At 39.7% G+C, this 17,155-nt stretch overlaps 1 protein-coding gene across 1 annotated transcript in view; it reads left to right on the top strand.

The window, feature by feature from the left end:
• Window positions 1-10,526, top strand: part of naa25 (N-alpha-acetyltransferase 25, NatB auxiliary subunit) — an 80,969-nt gene extending 70,443 nt beyond the window's left edge. Inside the window, exon 24 of the mRNA XM_059987973.1 lies at window positions 2,119-10,526. Within this exon, the coding sequence (XP_059843956.1) occupies window positions 2,119-2,241 (123 nt within the window). The 3' untranslated portion in view covers window positions 2,242-10,526. The remainder of the gene's footprint in view (window positions 1-2,118) is intronic.
• Window positions 10,527-17,155: the final 6,629 nt, after the last annotated feature.

Here is a 17,155-nt window from a genome sequence, read left to right as displayed (position 1 = left end):
GATTTACAAGGATGTTGCCTAGATTGGGGAGTGCTGTAGGTTTTCTATGTTTCTGTGACTCAGTTGTACTTTTACTTTGACAAGGAGGCAATTGGATCCTGAGTGACCACTTATGGCACCTTTCAAAGTAATGTTTTTAAAAGAACTGCCAGTCTCACCATAATCAGCTTTCTTAACCTGCATGGCTTTGTAATAGCTTTAGAAGTTACTGGCTGTTCAAACTAGCGGAATAGGGCAGCACAGTAGTGTACTGCTTAGCACAGCGCTTTGCAGAACCACCAATCTGCTGCCTGTAAGGAGTATGTTCTGTCAGTGACCCCATGGATTTCCTCTGGGTGCAGTCCCACAGTCCAAAACCTACCAATTAGTAGGTTAATTGGTCATTGTAAACTGTCAGGTTAAATCTGGAGATTGTCGGGCAGAGTGGCTCAAAAGGCCTTTTCCACACTTTTCCTCAATAAATAAACTGTAGAACAATATACAGGAAATTGCATATTACATGGCCTATAATACATCACTGGAATGCAGCATTCTGTCATTAATACACAGGTAGTTGTGTGCTTATATCCCAAAACAGGACATAAACCTTCAACCTTCTGATATAAGCCACTGTACCTGCATTCTTCTGACTAATGTGATTGCTATTACTGAGTCCTTTCTCATTGAGAGATGCAAAGGATTGCCAGTGAGAGGAAAAAGTCCACAGGTAAAATCTTTCTAATCCTAAAGCCAAAAAATCTATATTGGAATCAAAGCAGAGGAAATTGTGTTCTTCGACTGTTGCTGTAATTGACCATATGTACAGTTGCAAGTAAAAACTTGTGAACCCTTTGTAGTTACTTGGTTTTCTGCATTAATTACTCATAAAATGTGCTCTGATCATCATCTATGTCACTATAATCTTTAAGAACCCTTGGTTATATGTTGCCTGCCCCTGGAGATTTACTAACTTTCAGCCTTTTCAGCTGAAGCAGGCCTCACTTTCTAAGGTCTCTAAGTCACCTAAAGTAACCTTATTTTTCTGTACACTTACTGGCATATTGCTAACATCTTCGCAGGTGAATACTTTATCAGGTCTAAAGTCCTCTGAAAGTTGCTTTGATCGAGACATGGTGCACATAAGTAGATCTTTCTTGAGAAGAGCAGGCTCTATCAGTAACCTGATTTTGTGTGCCTTTTTTTATAGGGCAGGGCATCCCTACAGTCCACACCTCCAATCTCATCTCATTTCATTGATTGCCATGCTTGACTCCAAATAGCTTTTGTAGAAGGCATTACCCCAGAGATGCACATTCTTTTTTTTTGAACCTAGACGGTGATTGTTTAAATGGTGTACTCAGTATTGATGAGAAGTAGTCCAATTGTTTGTGTGTTATTAGTTCAGGCAGATTATGATTGTCTATTGTTGTGACTTAGGTGAAGATCAGCCCACATTTTATGAATAATTACTACAGAAAACCAGGTAATTGCAAAGGATTCACAGACTTTTTTCTTGCAACTGTAATCAGCACTGATACTTTGGTTGGCATAGTGAGATGCATTTCTACCAAAGGAGGCATAAGGTGCTCCTTCCCTCCACTAGCCTGCAGGTGTCACACTTGGGCAAGGTGTAGCACCTGCTTAGCCCCCCACCACCACCAGTCAGTGTCACGTGAAGCCATGAGAGCAGGTGGTGGATGGTCGTATGAGCAGCTGGTGCACATCACAATTCTTGGTTATGTCACCACTGACACCAGGGAGATAGTCTCTGAGGAGTATTGATAATGGCTGGAGTCATGCGTCTTATAAAGACTGCGCAGAAGGAGGCAATAGTAAACCAGTTCTGTAGAAAATTTGTCAAGAACAGTCGTGGTCATGGAAAGACCATGATCACCCACATTCTACGACATGGCACATAATGACCGAACGATTTGGTGCCAAACCATCTTCCAGCATTACTATTCCTTTAGTACAAATATAAAAGAATTACATTTTCTCTGCTGCCATGTGTATGTGGTTTGGAATGCATTTTGTGTGGTTGTGTTTATTTGGTGTTTTGGGGTTCTTCATTCTTTATAACAGCCTTCAGACAGTTAGAGGCAATTGATAAAATAAAGCCCTTTCTCTTGTTGGTTTCAGGGTGAACAGAAGTTCTCCAGGATAGTGCGAGGGAAAATACAGAGCAGCTACTTGCGTTCCCTTCAGGAGATGGGAGACCTACTGAGAAAGAGACTGGACACAGTTAAAAGTCTGAAAATTTAACTGTCTGTGACAAATGAGGAGAGGGTTGGGGGAGGGGGGAGAAACCAGTGGAAAAAGAACTGCTCGGCAATGCCGTATCATCCCAATACTGTTACCATGTGTTCCTAGGACCCCATCAGATATATCAACTGATCCAGAACATTTACCAGAGAGCATGAAGGACTTTGCGGCAAAAGAGTTTAAAATAAAAGGTTTTTAGAGCAAAAACAAAGTTAATAAATTATGTACATAAACTCGAGAGTCAGAGGCCTTCTCTCCGACTTGGCAGCAATATTTTTAGAAAATATGGGTGTTTCTCTTGTGTCGTTCAGTGCATGGTACACCCAGCAACATTGCTACTAGATGCTTAAAAAGTCAAATGAAATATTAGACTCTGTTCAATAGCAGATAGTACCTGTGTTGGTACTGACATTTCGACTGCAGCTTATACATCACATATTGGTGTACAGACTGTATATGATAAGTATCATATGTCCCATCATAATTTATTCAATATTTCAATTCGTGTTTTTTATTTGTATAAATTTTATGTCTAAGCAGAATTCTCTTTCAGCAACTGTGAAACTCAGAGTACATGCTCCTTCGTTGTGAATCTGACTTCTCAAATCCATTCCCTTGTTGGAGAACTATATTCCTTAAGGTTTTGAACTTTGAAGGGATTTCATTTTGCTTTTAAGGTGCCTCGTGTCATTATTTCTTTTTCAAGCATGGGTGAAAGCCACTTAACTGCAGTTTGTTACTGATGGCTGTATTACGTATGGTAGCTCTGAGCGTGCTGGGGAATAAGATAATCTCCTGAGAGCTTGGTCTGAACCAGAGGCACCAGTATTGTCTGTCACATTTCTCAAGTGTATTCACTGCTTCTGGTAAACCATGAGAACTGATTGCGTCTAACAGAGAGGCAGCCTCTCCATTTGTTTTCTCATCTGTTGAAGACGGATCTGACAAAGGGAAGAGGAAACCTAATAAAGAAATGTTATGAGGTGCAATTCAGATATGAAACAAGATTTTTTTTATTGTATTGATCCCAAGTGTACACTGCCAATACCAATCACACTACTGGATTTTAAATAACACAACAAGATTAATGTGGCAGGAGGTTGACTTTAACGAAGTCCAGAAGTCTGGCTTGTTTGCCCCACCTAGTGGTTGAATTGGTTATATGTTATTGAACAATACATGCCAAATTGATCTCTGATTAATGTTGGTTTTCTTTCAATATTAGAATGGCATTGAGTGTTAAAATTTTCTGTATTCCAATCTATGAAGATTGAAAATATAAATTAACCTGTTGCTTTTCTCTTAGTTTTTGAGGATGATTGGAGTTCAGTGTATCTTTAATGTACTCGCAGTAATGAATCCGAGGTGGCAATAAACCTGATTCTGATTCTGGTTCACTCTAGCTTTCGATAAATTGCAAGAAGACTTCCAACTTTCCTAAACTTTGTAAGTCTGAGTTGGCACTTATAGAAAAGGGAATATAAACAGGTATGAGGCAGAAGTTGAAAATGTCCCCTGTACTTGCACATCAGTGTGAGTAAAGTGGTGATAGTACAATTTTAAAATATATTTATAAAGCTTAAGTTTAGCATGGAAAACATAAAAGACTAGAAAAACTACTCACTTTGAAGCAAATAAAGTTAAGATTTGACAGAAGTTCAAAATTAGGGTTTTAGTGAGGGTAAATGAGAATGTGTCTGGTAGTACTGGAAGAAACAGGGTTAAGGTACAAGGCAAAAGAACTGGGCAGTGGTGTGAGGGCAGTATTCAATTTGCTGTCTGTCCATGATAGAAATTAATTCCAGGTCAGCTCTAGTTCTTTTCACCAATGTCTTGTTTCTGTATAGGATCAACTTTGCTGATGGCGAGCATCATTAAACAAGAAGTGTTTCAGTGTTCTCTCAACTAGATTTGTGCAGCTTGAGTCACTGCACAATAATGTTCATGGCCCCACATCACAAACCATTCCTGGGTGTGTCCTGCATCATGGTTTCATCTGAAGATGTGATGAGAGCCATTAGTGAGTGTCTGGAGTCTTATTAGCCAGTCTGTTGAAGGTAACCTGGGTATACATGATACGATGCCAAAATGGGATATTTTCTCATATTAATTAAATTCATATTTTGTGTCATTTTGAAATAATGTAAAGGCATTAAACAACTCAGCTACATTTTTAAAAATACTAATGTTGACCCATAAAAATAGTACATCTCTCACTAATAAATAATATAGCTTCTCATTATGCTATATGTTTTTACCTCAGTGAAGCTACATGGTTGACAACATTTGATCTAATGATGAGCTCCTTGCACATGTATACTTATTAGCAATTTAAACAAGCCTTCATATTATACATGACAAACTGTGTGTTCTGTTGTGCCTTTGTATTAATAAGGTGCTGTCATTATCCACTGTTTCTGTTTTTAATGGGAACAACATGCAGAAATATTCACGACCAGTCTTGTTGCTATGGAGTTGCGTAGTGCTGGCAGTTTGTTGTGTACTTTCCACTCTATTGGTAATATACTCCCTGGCTCAGGCTTTGTCCTATTTTAAAATGTAGTGCTACTTTTAAGATCTAAAATATAAATTTTCAGATCTTTTTAGTTCTTTTTTCCTTATGTGGAATTGAATGTGTTTCTTTTAACTCTAGATTTGTATTTTCTGTCTTTATATTGCTTTAACACCACCTGCCTGCTGACTTAATGTGAACAGCTGGATCCAAGTAGATTTACCCTTTGTGCTCACCTCTCTCTCCTCTCTTGGTTCAGGAAAGATTGGAAACTCATTGTATAGAGTCACAATGTAGTTCTGCATTTTTGTGTTATTACTGGAACAGTATGGTTCAGTTGCAATGAAAAGAGACATCATCACACCTGATTGTTCTTAATGTTTGCCCTAAGTCTCTACATTATTCACATACAGAAAACATCACTGTTCATGAAGTCTTCCTGATTCCAACTGTATTGTTTGATTCCACAAACCTTGTGTATCTCAAATTGGAATCCAGCCAAAGATTATGAAATCCAACTTTAATATCCTTAACAGCACTATACAACTGTGTATTTGAATAATACTGATTAGCATGACTCATTCGAATTCTGCAGTTCCTCTTGAATAAATGTACTAAAAATAGAGAATAAGATCAGGCAGGTGGTCTGCATAATTTTTCAGATATTTAAATTTTTATATACTATTTATAAAAAGTACTTATTGAAACTACCCAAATTAGATTCTGAATGTTTGCCTGGAGGTAGATAAATTGATTACTCCTTTCCTCTACAGTGTTTTTTTTCTTTCCCAGTGTCAAGTGAGGTAGGTTCTTCCGAAGACCATCATGCTCATGGTGCAGGATGACCTACCTTGCATCACATCAGAGAGCTGATGGGAAGTTTTCTATCTGCCTGAGTCAAAGGAATAATGGAATCAACAGCACAGGAGGGAAGCACAGCACACATCTTGTCTATGTAAGCTGAAACTAGAATAATCCCCATTCCCAGTGGTAGTCTTGGGTGTTGTATACATACGTATTTATTAATCTGAGTACCTTTTAGGTACGATGAGGATTTTGGCCTGCATTGATTTAGGCGGTCATTTCTGGAACCCCATTGCTCATTAGTTTGGAAAAGGAATTGTTGCAAGTCTTAATTCTTCAAACTACCTTAAATGTTACCAGAGTTGATTGGCTTCTGTGATTGGGTAAATGAGTTCATCCTGTTCAGCTCTACCTTGATAAATTTCTCCAATACTGCATCTATTAATCTCCCCTTAAATAGTTTTTCCATTTCTAACAACATTCTTCTATATCTCCTCTCTGCCCTCTAGTGTTATTACATCTTTATTATAATACCACACTTCGCATAGCTTTGTAGAAAACCTTGCAAGAATTTTTTGCAAGAATTCTCCCTGAATAACTTTCACCCTTGTGGATCTCAGTGCATGTACCCCAGTTCACTATTTACTGCAAGCCAAATGCATTTCTTCATACCACTAGTTTGAATTCAGTTTGCATCTTTTCTGCCCATTCCACTAGTTCATTGATTTCTTCCTCACTAGTGAAGTACATAGCTAATTATGATATCAGCTGAAAACTTTGTATTCAGGATTTCTACATTAGTGCCCATTGTTCAAATGATTTTATAAAACAAGGAGTAAGGGACCATGCCTTTGTCCATTGATCATTGCCTTTAGCTTCCTGCCCTCTGATCAAATTTTACCCTAGTTCTCACTTTACCAGGGATTTTACTTTTCTAATCAGAAAGTTTGCCAATTGACTTTTGAAACTCAACTATAACTGGTCAGCCCTCTTTGATACATCCTTGAAGAAAGTCAGTCGTTTGTTTTAGAATTCTCAACAACTCGTTTTGATTCCTCTTGATTAACCTGTTGCTGTATATCAGGGGTTCCCAATGTGGGATCCAGGATCACTGGACCCCTCAGTTATTGGTAGGGGTCTGTGGCATTAAGAGAAAAGTTGGGACCCCCTGGCCTCGATTCTAGGATCACGTTCTTGTCCTAAGCTTTTGACACCAGTGTTAACTGTGAGGAGGATGCAGGGTGACTTGGATAGGGTAGGTGAATGGGCAAATTCATGGCAGATGCAATTTAATGTAGATAAATGTGAGGTTATCTACTTTGGTGGCAAGAACAGGAAAACATTATTTGAATGGTGGCCGATTAGGAAAAGGGGAGGTGCAACGAGACCTGGGTGTCAGTGTACACCAGTCATTGAAAATGGGCATGCAGGTACAGCAGGCGGTGAAAAGGGTGAATGGTATAGCAAGAGGATTCGAGTACAGGAGCAGGGAGGTTCTACTGCAGTTGTACAAGGCCTTGGTGTGACCACACCTGGAGTATTGTGTGCAGTTTTGGTCCCCTAATCTGAGGAAAGACATTCTTGCCATAGAGGGAGTACAAAGAAGGTTCACCAGATTGATTCCTGGGACAGCAGGACTTTCATATGAAGAAAGACTGGATCGACTGGGCTTATACTCGCTGGAATTTAGAAGGTTGAGGGGGGATCTTATTGAAACACATAAAATTCTAAAGATTGGGCAGGCTAGATGCAGGAAGATTGTTTCCGATGTTGGGGAAGTCCAGAGCGAGGGGTCACAGTTTAAGGATATAAGGGGGAGCCTTTTAGGACCAAGATGCGGAAAAACTTCACACAGAGAGATGAATCTGTGGAATTCTCTGCCACAGTAAACAGCTGAGGCCAGTTCATTGGCTATATTTAAGAGGTGGCCCTTGTGGCTAAAGGGATCGGGGGTATGGAGGGAAAGCGGGTACAGGATTCTGAGTTGGATGATCAGCCATGATCATACTGAATGGCGGTGCAGGCTGGAAGGGCTGAATGGCCTACTCCACCTATTTTCTACATTTCTATGAATGAGAGTGCTCCCACTGAGTTGCAGTTGATGATTTTCTGTTAGTCACTTACATGCTGACTCTTCCTAGTAAGATGTTCTTTTATTATCTTGATCACACCCAATCCTCCTGCTTTAAATATTTAGTTATGTTGTCCATTACATTTCATTATTGATTTACCCACATTTTTTTTAGGTTATTTCACTCAGTCTAGCCCTTTCTCTTTTTGGAAGCAGTGGTCATAGATTAACTTCTTTGCAAGTCCTCCAGCCTCTCAAAGAGTTTGGAAAGAAAACTAAAAATGGTAATTCTTTCCATTCTTTCCTTCTCAGCCTGCAGTACATTTTCTCTGAGCTGGCATTTACCTGTTTTAAAGATGATAAGCACTCAAATGATACTCCTATATGTACAATCTATCTCCCCCAATATTTCCAATACAAAAGTTTGTATTTCTTTAAAGCTAAGCATGCATGTTCTGATTTGACATTTGGACACTGTCCTTAGTTTCTGTTGGTCTGTCTTCTCCTCGCTGTATTTATAAAGTATTTTTGATTTTATCTGGGCTTTCTACAGTATTGAGTACATGTTAATAGACCAAGAGCAGCCTTTATCTTTGCTGCAGCCTATCTTAAGCACTATTCAATGCAGGGATCCAGATTTTGGACTTCTTAGTGTCTTCCCCCCCCCCCCCTCCCCAGTGGCAATGTTCGCTTTGTGATTGCTTTTCATGGTAATAGGAACAATGTTCATATTTGCCTTGTACAGCAACCATTTCTAATTAGTTCAGATTTCTGCCAACTCCAAAAAGCAGTTTTGAAGGATTTATTGAGAAGTGCGCTCTAATTCTGCCAATGTCATTATTTGTGTGTACCAGCTTCATACTACCTATTATTCTGTTTAATGCTGCTGGCAACTTCATATGCCACGCAGTTATATGGTATAAAAACAGGCCATTGGCCTACCACATTTTTGTCAATCATCATATCTATCTGTACTAACCTCATTTGCACATTCAGTACCTGTCCAGATAATTCTGTCACTCTTACTGTTCCAAAAGTTCAATGATAGTTTTGGTGTGATACAGAAAACTTAAGTGCTACTGAAATGAAGGAATATAAATCCATTTAAACTGTTCTTTTTGCCATTATTGTAACTTTGTAAATTGAGTTAAGTTTAGAACTTTTGGTTTAAGCAGTTTTATTTGAAACTGCTCACGTTCTTTAAGATTTTATTAAAATAAGGAAAATTAAGTAGACCTTAGCACTTCCAATCTTGTTGCTATTGATGACAAGTGGTATGTTAAAGGAGAATGTTAACTTGAATCTCGTGACCCAATGAGTTTCTTTTCATGTAATGTAATAATTAGGAAAATGGCAAATCCTTTAGTACCCAAGTTCCATCATGCAGCAGATTTTATAAAGAAATTAAAATCTGAGGCAGGGAAAGATAAAGACAATGATAAGTTTCACCTAAAGTGCTAATCAGGCATTGCAGAGGTTTCAATGCAAGTGGAAAATAAGGACTGATGGTTTTCTTCTCAGTTGCGACCTGTTTTTTTTTCTAAAAACCTACCAAATGCTATGACTTGTGCTTGGATAGATTTTTGAAGTGCCAGCATTAGTTGTTTTATTTTTGGATGCTTCTTTTAACTATTTGATATTATTGCATTAATCTGTAAATCATAGAAAATGGGTAATACTGGGACTGTCCTTTCGAAGTGCTGCTATGGGCAAAATGGCTTCCTTCAGTGCTGGATCAATTTTATCTCTTCAGCCAAGGATTGCTGTCTTAAAGTTTAACGATGTGTAAAAATAATGTTGTGGTAATTGACAATAAGATTTAACATGTACTTCAGTCCAGTGATAAACAGAAGCAAAAATAGTTTTGAATTCGATTCTAGGTAGCCCATGAGCTCTGATCTTTGATTTTTCCCTTTGAGGTTTGTGTTTTCAAGTTTAAAACTTGGATGCAAACAGCAAGTTACATTTGAGCGTGGGATTGTTAAACGTGCATTTTCTGTCTGTGTATCTCTCTGTGTCTGCGTTTCTGTGCCTCTCTGCCTGTCTCCCTCCCCCTCGTAGTCTGAAGCTAAACTAAAAAAAACAAGATGCCCCTTTTAACAGTGAATCTATCAATTGAGCCTTTCACCCAGCCTGGTTTGGGGGCGGGGGTGGGTTAGAAAACATTGAAAATGTGCTGTATCATTCAGGAAAAATGAATGGTTGAATTTAGTGCTATGATTTAATGCACATGCTGCAGTCCTCTTGACAGGAAAGAAACTGGGTGTTAATGCAAAGATTTAAAAAATGCTAATGAAGGTTTTAAGCAAACTGGAGGATTTTCTTTTGCAAGAGACATCCTGCTGATTGAATGGGCAGTGTTTAATTGCAAACAGGGATCTTTGTAGGTGATTGATCTGCACGACTGGGGTGAAGCTACAGAGTAAGGAGCAGTGTTTTTGCCCCATCTCCAACCATGATAATCATAAAGCAGTTAAATGTCATATCTGGTTAATTAACGAAAGTAGGATAAGTCCATCCTTGGTGATTATTACATCCAACTGGAATTGGGTCCATTGTAACATGTGCTTGTAGATTACAGCTTTCTAACCTAATTTATCCAATTGAAATGTAGTTCAGTGATCACAAGTATTTCTTTGTCCTGCAGCATTGTTCAGAGCTGTAGAATTCATGATCTTACTAGGCATTCATTATTCTCCTTCCAAGTCTTTTCCTTGATTATACACTCTGCTATTTTACTTGATTCATATTTGTAAATACTGCTGTTTCTTGAGTGACCCATTTTAATGAATCCAGTTCAGGCTGTGACATCTCCCAAAAGCTATTTTATGTGTCTTACAGAATTGGCACTGATTGGCAGCAGGTTTCTGAGTGAATGTTTAAAAGTAAATAAAAATCAGCTAATAAAATAACTTTTTAGTGTAAAATGTGATTTTTTGTTTTGTTTTGCAGTTGTCTGATCTTGTCTGTCTCTGCATTTGTGTCTCTGGGACTTGTAACAGGGTGAATTGCTGTCCTGGTGTGACATGTTCTTTATTCATGCAAATCAGGACTCGTGTTTAGTTTTCTATAACTCCAGTAAGCTTGTTTAACTCTCTCTGTAATGTTCAGTCTGGGAAGCTCCCCAACATTTCTGTTTAAATTCACTCCAAAGATCCTGTTTGTCCACTGACTTCAGTGATTTCACTAACTGATAATGAGCTACATGTTAAAAAGCACAGTTTTTTGCTGTTGTTACAAATCCTCTGGACCATGCTGCACCTTATCCTGGACAGTTAGAATTAGAGCAGAATTTTGCCACTTGGCCCATTGAGTCTGCTGCACCCATTCCATCATGGCTGATTTATTATCCCTCCTTAAACCCACTCTCCTGCCTTCTCCCCATATCTTTTGATGCCTAGACTAATCAAGAACCTATCAACCTCTGCTCTAAATATACTCAATGATTTGGCCTCCACAGCAGTCTGTGACAGTGATTTCCATAGACTCAATGCCCTCTGATGAAAGAAATTCCTTTTCAACTATGTTCTAAATGGACATCTCTCTATTCTGAGCTGTGCCCTCTGGTCCTAGACTCACCTGCTATTGGAAGCATCCTCTCCACAAACACTCTACCTAGGCCTTGATTTCAATGAGATCTCCTCCCCCCCCCCCCCGCCATTCTAAACTCCAGTGAGTACAGGCCCAGAGCCAACAAATGCTCCTCATAAATTAATCTGTTTATTCCTGGAATCATTCTCATGAATCTCTGGACCCTCTGCGATACCATGTGACTTTTCTTGAATAAGAGGCCCAAACACTGCTCACAGTACTCCTAGTGTGGACTGACCAATGTCTTATAAAGACCCTTTCTTTTATATTCTAGGCATCTCAAAGTGAATGCTAATAATTGCATTTGCAATCCTCCTCAACCTGCAAGTTGACCTTTAGAGAATCTTGCACAAGGATTCCCAAGTCCCGTTGCACTTAGGATTTATGATTGTTCTGCCTGTTTATAAAATAGTCTGCGCCTTTGTTCCTTCCACCAAAGTGCATGACCTAGACTTCCCTGTACTACATTCCATCTACCACTTTGCTCATTTTTCTAATCTGTCTTAAGCCCTTCTGCTGACTCCCTGCCCCTCTACCTGCCTTTGTATCATCTGCAAACTTGGCCACAAAGCCATCAATTCTGACAACCAAGTCATTAAGATATAATGTGAAAAGAAGTGGTCCCAATACTGGCCCCTGCAGAACACCACTCATTACCAGTGATCAAACAGAATAGGCTCCCTTTATTCTGACTCTCCCTCCTGCTAGCAAATCTTTTAGCAAATCTAGTATCTTTCCTGTAATACCATGAGTTCTTGTTAAGAAGCCTCATGTCTGGCACCTTGTCAAAGGCCTTCTGAAAATCCAAGTACACAACATCCACTGACTCTCCTTTGTCTATCTTGCTAACTATTTCCTCAAAGAATGCAAACAGGTTTGTCAGGTAAGATTTCCCCTTGAGAAAACCATGCTGATTTTGGCCTAATATGGCATCATCCTCAATAGTAAACAACAACATCTTCCTAACAACTTGCATCACGCTAACTGGTCTATAATTTACTTTCTTCTGCCTCCCTCCATTCTTAAGGAGTGGAGCAACATTTGAAATTTTCCAGTCTTCTGGAGTCATTCCAGAACCTAGTGATTCTTCTAAGATCATTAATAATACCTCCACACTCTTCAGTTACCTCTTTCAGAACTTTGGGATTTAGGCTATCTGGTCCAGGTGACTTTACTTACCTTCAGAAATTACAGCTTCCCAAGCACCTTCTCCTTTGTAATAGCAGCTACACTGGTTTCTCTTCCCTGCATCACTCCCCAACTCATTCAAACTTCTGTCATACTCCTGGTGTCTTCTACAGTGAAAATCCATGCAAGATACTTTAAGTCTACCTGGTGTTTCTTTGTTCCCCTCCACCCCCCCCCCCCATTACTACTTCAACATCATTTTCCAATGGTCTGATGTCCATTTCTGCCACTCTTTTACTCTTTATATATGTGAAAAAACTTTTGGTATCCTCTTTGACACTATAGGCTAGCTTACCTTCATATTTCATCTTTTCTCTTATGGCTTTTTTTAGTTGCATTCTATTGGTTTTTAAAAGCTTCCCAATTCTCAAACTTCCCACTAATTCTTGCTATATTATATTCCCTCTTTTGCTTTTATGCTGCCTTTCACTTCCTTGTTAGCCATGGATGCCTCATCCTCCCTTTAGAATACTGCTTCATCTTTGGGATATATCTATCCCCTGCCTTCTGAATTGCCACTATAAGCTCCAGCCATTGCTGCTCTGCCATCATCCTTGCTAGTGTCTCCTTCCAATCAACTTTGCCCAGCTCCGCTCTCAAGCCTCTGTAATTCCTTTTACTCTTCTGTAATACTGATACATCTGACTTTATCTTCTCCTTCTCAAACTTAAGGGTGAATTCTATCATATTATGATCACTGGCTCTTAAGGGTTCCTTTACCTTAAGCTCTCTAATCAAATCTGGTTCATTACACAACACCCAATTCAGAATTGCCTTTCCCCTAGTGTGCTTAACTAGAAGCTGCTCTATAAAGCCATCTTATAGGCATTCTACAAATACACTCTTATGATTTAGCACCAATCTGATTTTTCCCATCTACCTGCATGACTATTATAACATCCCCTATGACCATCATAGCATTGCCCTGATTATATGCCTTTTTTATCTCATGGTGTAAAGTAGACGCATCCTAGTTGCCCGAGCTACAGTTCAGAGGTCTGTACATAACTCCCATCGGGGTCTTTCCCCCCCCTGCTGTTTTCCACATGAATTTTATATCTTCCAATCCTATGTCACCTCTTTCAATGGATTTGGTTTCACTTTTTACCAACAGAGGCACCCCACACTTCTGTCTACCTACACATCCTTTCAATACACTGTGTATCATTGGATGTTAAGCTCCCAACTATCATCATTTTTCAGTCATAACTTGGTGTTGCCTATAACATTATACTTGACTAGCTCTAAATGTGCTAGAAGATCTTTTCCGTGTATGGTATGCATTCAAATATAACTCCTTTCTTTCATGTGCCCCTCTGTTACATTTCAGCTCATCCCACTGACTACAATTTTGCTCTATCATCTGCCTGTCCTTCCTCGGAGTCTCACTACACACTGCATCTCGTTCTCAGCCCTTGCACTTCAGTTCCCAACAGCTCTAGCAAACCTGTCCACAAGGATATTGGTCACATTTGGGTTCAAGTGTAACCCTGTCCTTTTTGTACAGGTCATACCTTGAAAAGATCCCAATGATTAACAAATCTGAACCCCTGCTCCCTGTACCACTTCCTAAGCCTTAGCTGTATTTCCATCCTATTCCTGCCCTGACTAACATGTGGATTAGACAGATTACTACCTTGGAGGTCCTGCTCTTCAGCCTCTTCCCTAACTCCTTATGCTCACTGCACAGGACTTCTTCTCCCTTAACCTGACTCTTGAGAATCTTCTGCAGCTGCTCTGAAACATCATGGACTCTAGCACCTGGGAAGCAACACACCAACCTGTCTTTAACTAGAGAGTTTTGAATCTGTGGAATTCTTTGTCCCAGGCAGCTGTGGAGGCCAAAATGTATACTTAAAATATGTATACTTAAGGCAACAGTTGATAGATTCTTGATTGGATGGGGCATGAAGGGATTCAGGGAGAAGGCAGGTGATTAGAGCTGAGCGGGAAAATGGATCAGCCATGATGAAATGATGGAGCAGACTCGATGGACCAAATGGCCCAATTCTGCTCCTATATCTTATTGTCTTAAGATCAATGCTGAAATTGAAGTAACATTAGTTAAATTTGCTAAATTTGAGATCCATGGGATTGTGAAGAGACCAACTTTATAAAAAAGACAAACATTACTTAAAAGTGATTACAAATCTTGGTTGATAGTTTGAAATAGTTTTGAGATATGTTGAGTACCAGTTATTTATTGAGATTCAGCACAAAATAGGCCTTTCTGGCTCTTTGAGCCACACCACCCAGCAATCTTCTGATTTAATTATTTACAATGACCTATTAACCTGCTAGCTGGTAGGTCTTTGGACTGTGGGAGGAAACCAGAGCACCCAGAGGAAACCCACACCATCATGGGGAGAACTCACAAACTCCTTACAGGTAACAGCAGGAATTGATTCCAGGTCATAGATACTGTAAAGTGTTGTGCTAAAATAGTTTGTCAAAATCTGCTTCAGGAAATGTGTTTCTTTTAACCCACAGATACACTTATGAAGGTTTGACTGAGAAAGGGAATCTTGCAACCTCATTGTGTTTTTTTTGAAGTATCAAAATAGTTTGCAGCATTCCTCACTGATGATGCAAGGTAGAGGAACTGATAATGGGTTCACGGAAGGAAAATAAAGTGCAACCTTAACCAAAAGCAAGTATCATAAGGGTCCTGAGATTCTTTCAATGTATACTGAAGCATCCCACTGTTTGTTCAGTGATTTGGAGAGTTGCACCACTTTATAGTGACTATACTGTTGATCTATTACTGTATATTCATGTAACTACACTATTCACATTGATCTATTGTTAAATCAATATTGTTTCAGACAGCAAATCATAAACATGAGAAAGTCTGCAGATGCTGGAGATCTAAAACAACACACACACAATACTGAATGAGCTCAACAGGTTAGGCAGCATCTCTGGAGATGAATAGGTAGTCGGCGTTTCAGGTTGAGACCCTTTTCCAGGACTGAGAAGGACGGGGAAGATGTCAGTTCATGTCTGCCTCTTGTGCCAAGATGAGGCCACCTTCAGGGTGGAGGAGCAACTCCTTGCATTCTGACTGGGTACCCTTCAACCTGATGGCATGAACCTTGATTTCTCCTTCCTGTAACCATTTTCTCTCCCCCCCCCGCCCCTCCCCCACCTTTCTTGATTCCCTACTCTGACCTTATGCTTCTCACCTGCTTATTACTTCCTCTGCGACCCCTCCTCCCTCTCTTATTCCCATGGTCCACGCTCCACTCCTATCAGATTCCATCTTCTTCTCCCCTTGACCTTTCCCACCCACCAGGCTTCACCTATCACCTTCCAGCGAGGCTCCTTCCCCTCCGCACCCCCACCTTTTTATTCTGGCAACTTCCCTCTTCTTTCCTTGCTTTGTTATATAGAGCATTGCTAACAGAGTACTTACTTCCATAAGACAATAAGATACAGGAGCAGAAGCAGGCCATTCGGCCCTAGTCTGCTCCACCATTCAATCATGGGTTGATCTAATTCTAATTATCCCCACTCCCCTGCCATCTCCCCATACCTTTTGATGCCCTGGCTAATCAAGAACCTATCTATCTCTGCCTTAAATGCACTCAATGACTTGGCCTCCACAGCTGCTCAAGGCAACAAATTCCACAGATTTACCACCCCCTGACTAAAATAATTTCTCCCCATCTCTGTTCTAAATGGACGTCCTTCAATCCTGAAGTTGTGCCCTCTTGTCCTAGACTACCCTACCATGGGAAATAAGTTTGCCAATTCTAATCTGTTCAGGCCTTTTAACATTCAATATGTTTCTATGAGATCCCCCCTCATTCTCCTGAATCCAGGGAATATAGCCCAAGAGCTGCCAGACATTCCTCATATGAGTCAGTGGTGGAGGCAGACACACTAGTGAAGTTTAAGAAACTACTAATTAGATATTTGGAGGAATTTAAGGTGGTGGGTTATATGGGAGGCAGGGTTTGAGGATTGGCACAACATTGTGGACCAAAGGGCCTGTAATGTGCTGTACTATTCTATGTTCTATGTAACTCTTTCATTCCTGGAATCTTCTCTGAACCCTCTCCAATGTCAGTATATCCTTTCTAAAATAAGGAGCCCAAAACTGCACACAATACTCCAAGTGTGGTCTCATGAGTGCCTTATAGAGCCTCAACATCACATCCCTGCTCTTGTATTCCATACCTCTAGAACTGAATGCCAACATTGCATTCGCCTTCTTCACCACTGACTCAACCTGGAGGTCAACTTTTAGGGTATTCTGCACAAGGACTCCCAAGTCCTTTTGCATCTCTGCATTTTGAATTCTTTCCACATCTAAATAATAGTTTGCCCATTTATTTCTTCCACCAAAGTGCATGAATGTATACTTTCCAATATTGTATTTCATTTGCCACTTTTTGGTCCATTTCCCTAAACTATCCAAGTCTCTCTGTAGGCTCTCTGTTTCCTCAACACTATCTGCTCCTCTACCTATCTTTGTATCATTGGCAAATTTAGCCACAAATCCAATCAACTTTCTTTCCCACCATTTGAGTCTATTATTTATTTACCACTAATTTTGAAGTACATTCATCGTCTACTGTGAGCTATTAAATTTTGTTTGGTATGTTCTTGAGCTTCATACAATACACATCTGGGGGGAAGGGCAATGTTCCTTCACTGATCCCAGGAAACACCGCAGTCTGCTTTTCTCTATTCTTATAGAAAAACGTCTCTTTTATTTAATATTCTCTGTACTTTGACAAATG

This window comes from Hypanus sabinus, chromosome 13 (genome assembly GCF_030144855.1).
Source record: "Hypanus sabinus isolate sHypSab1 chromosome 13, sHypSab1.hap1, whole genome shotgun sequence".
Taxonomy (NCBI): Eukaryota; Metazoa; Chordata; class Chondrichthyes; order Myliobatiformes; family Dasyatidae; genus Hypanus; species Hypanus sabinus.
Note: the sequence above shows the minus strand (reverse complement) of the source record. Positions and strands in the feature narration are given on the sequence as shown.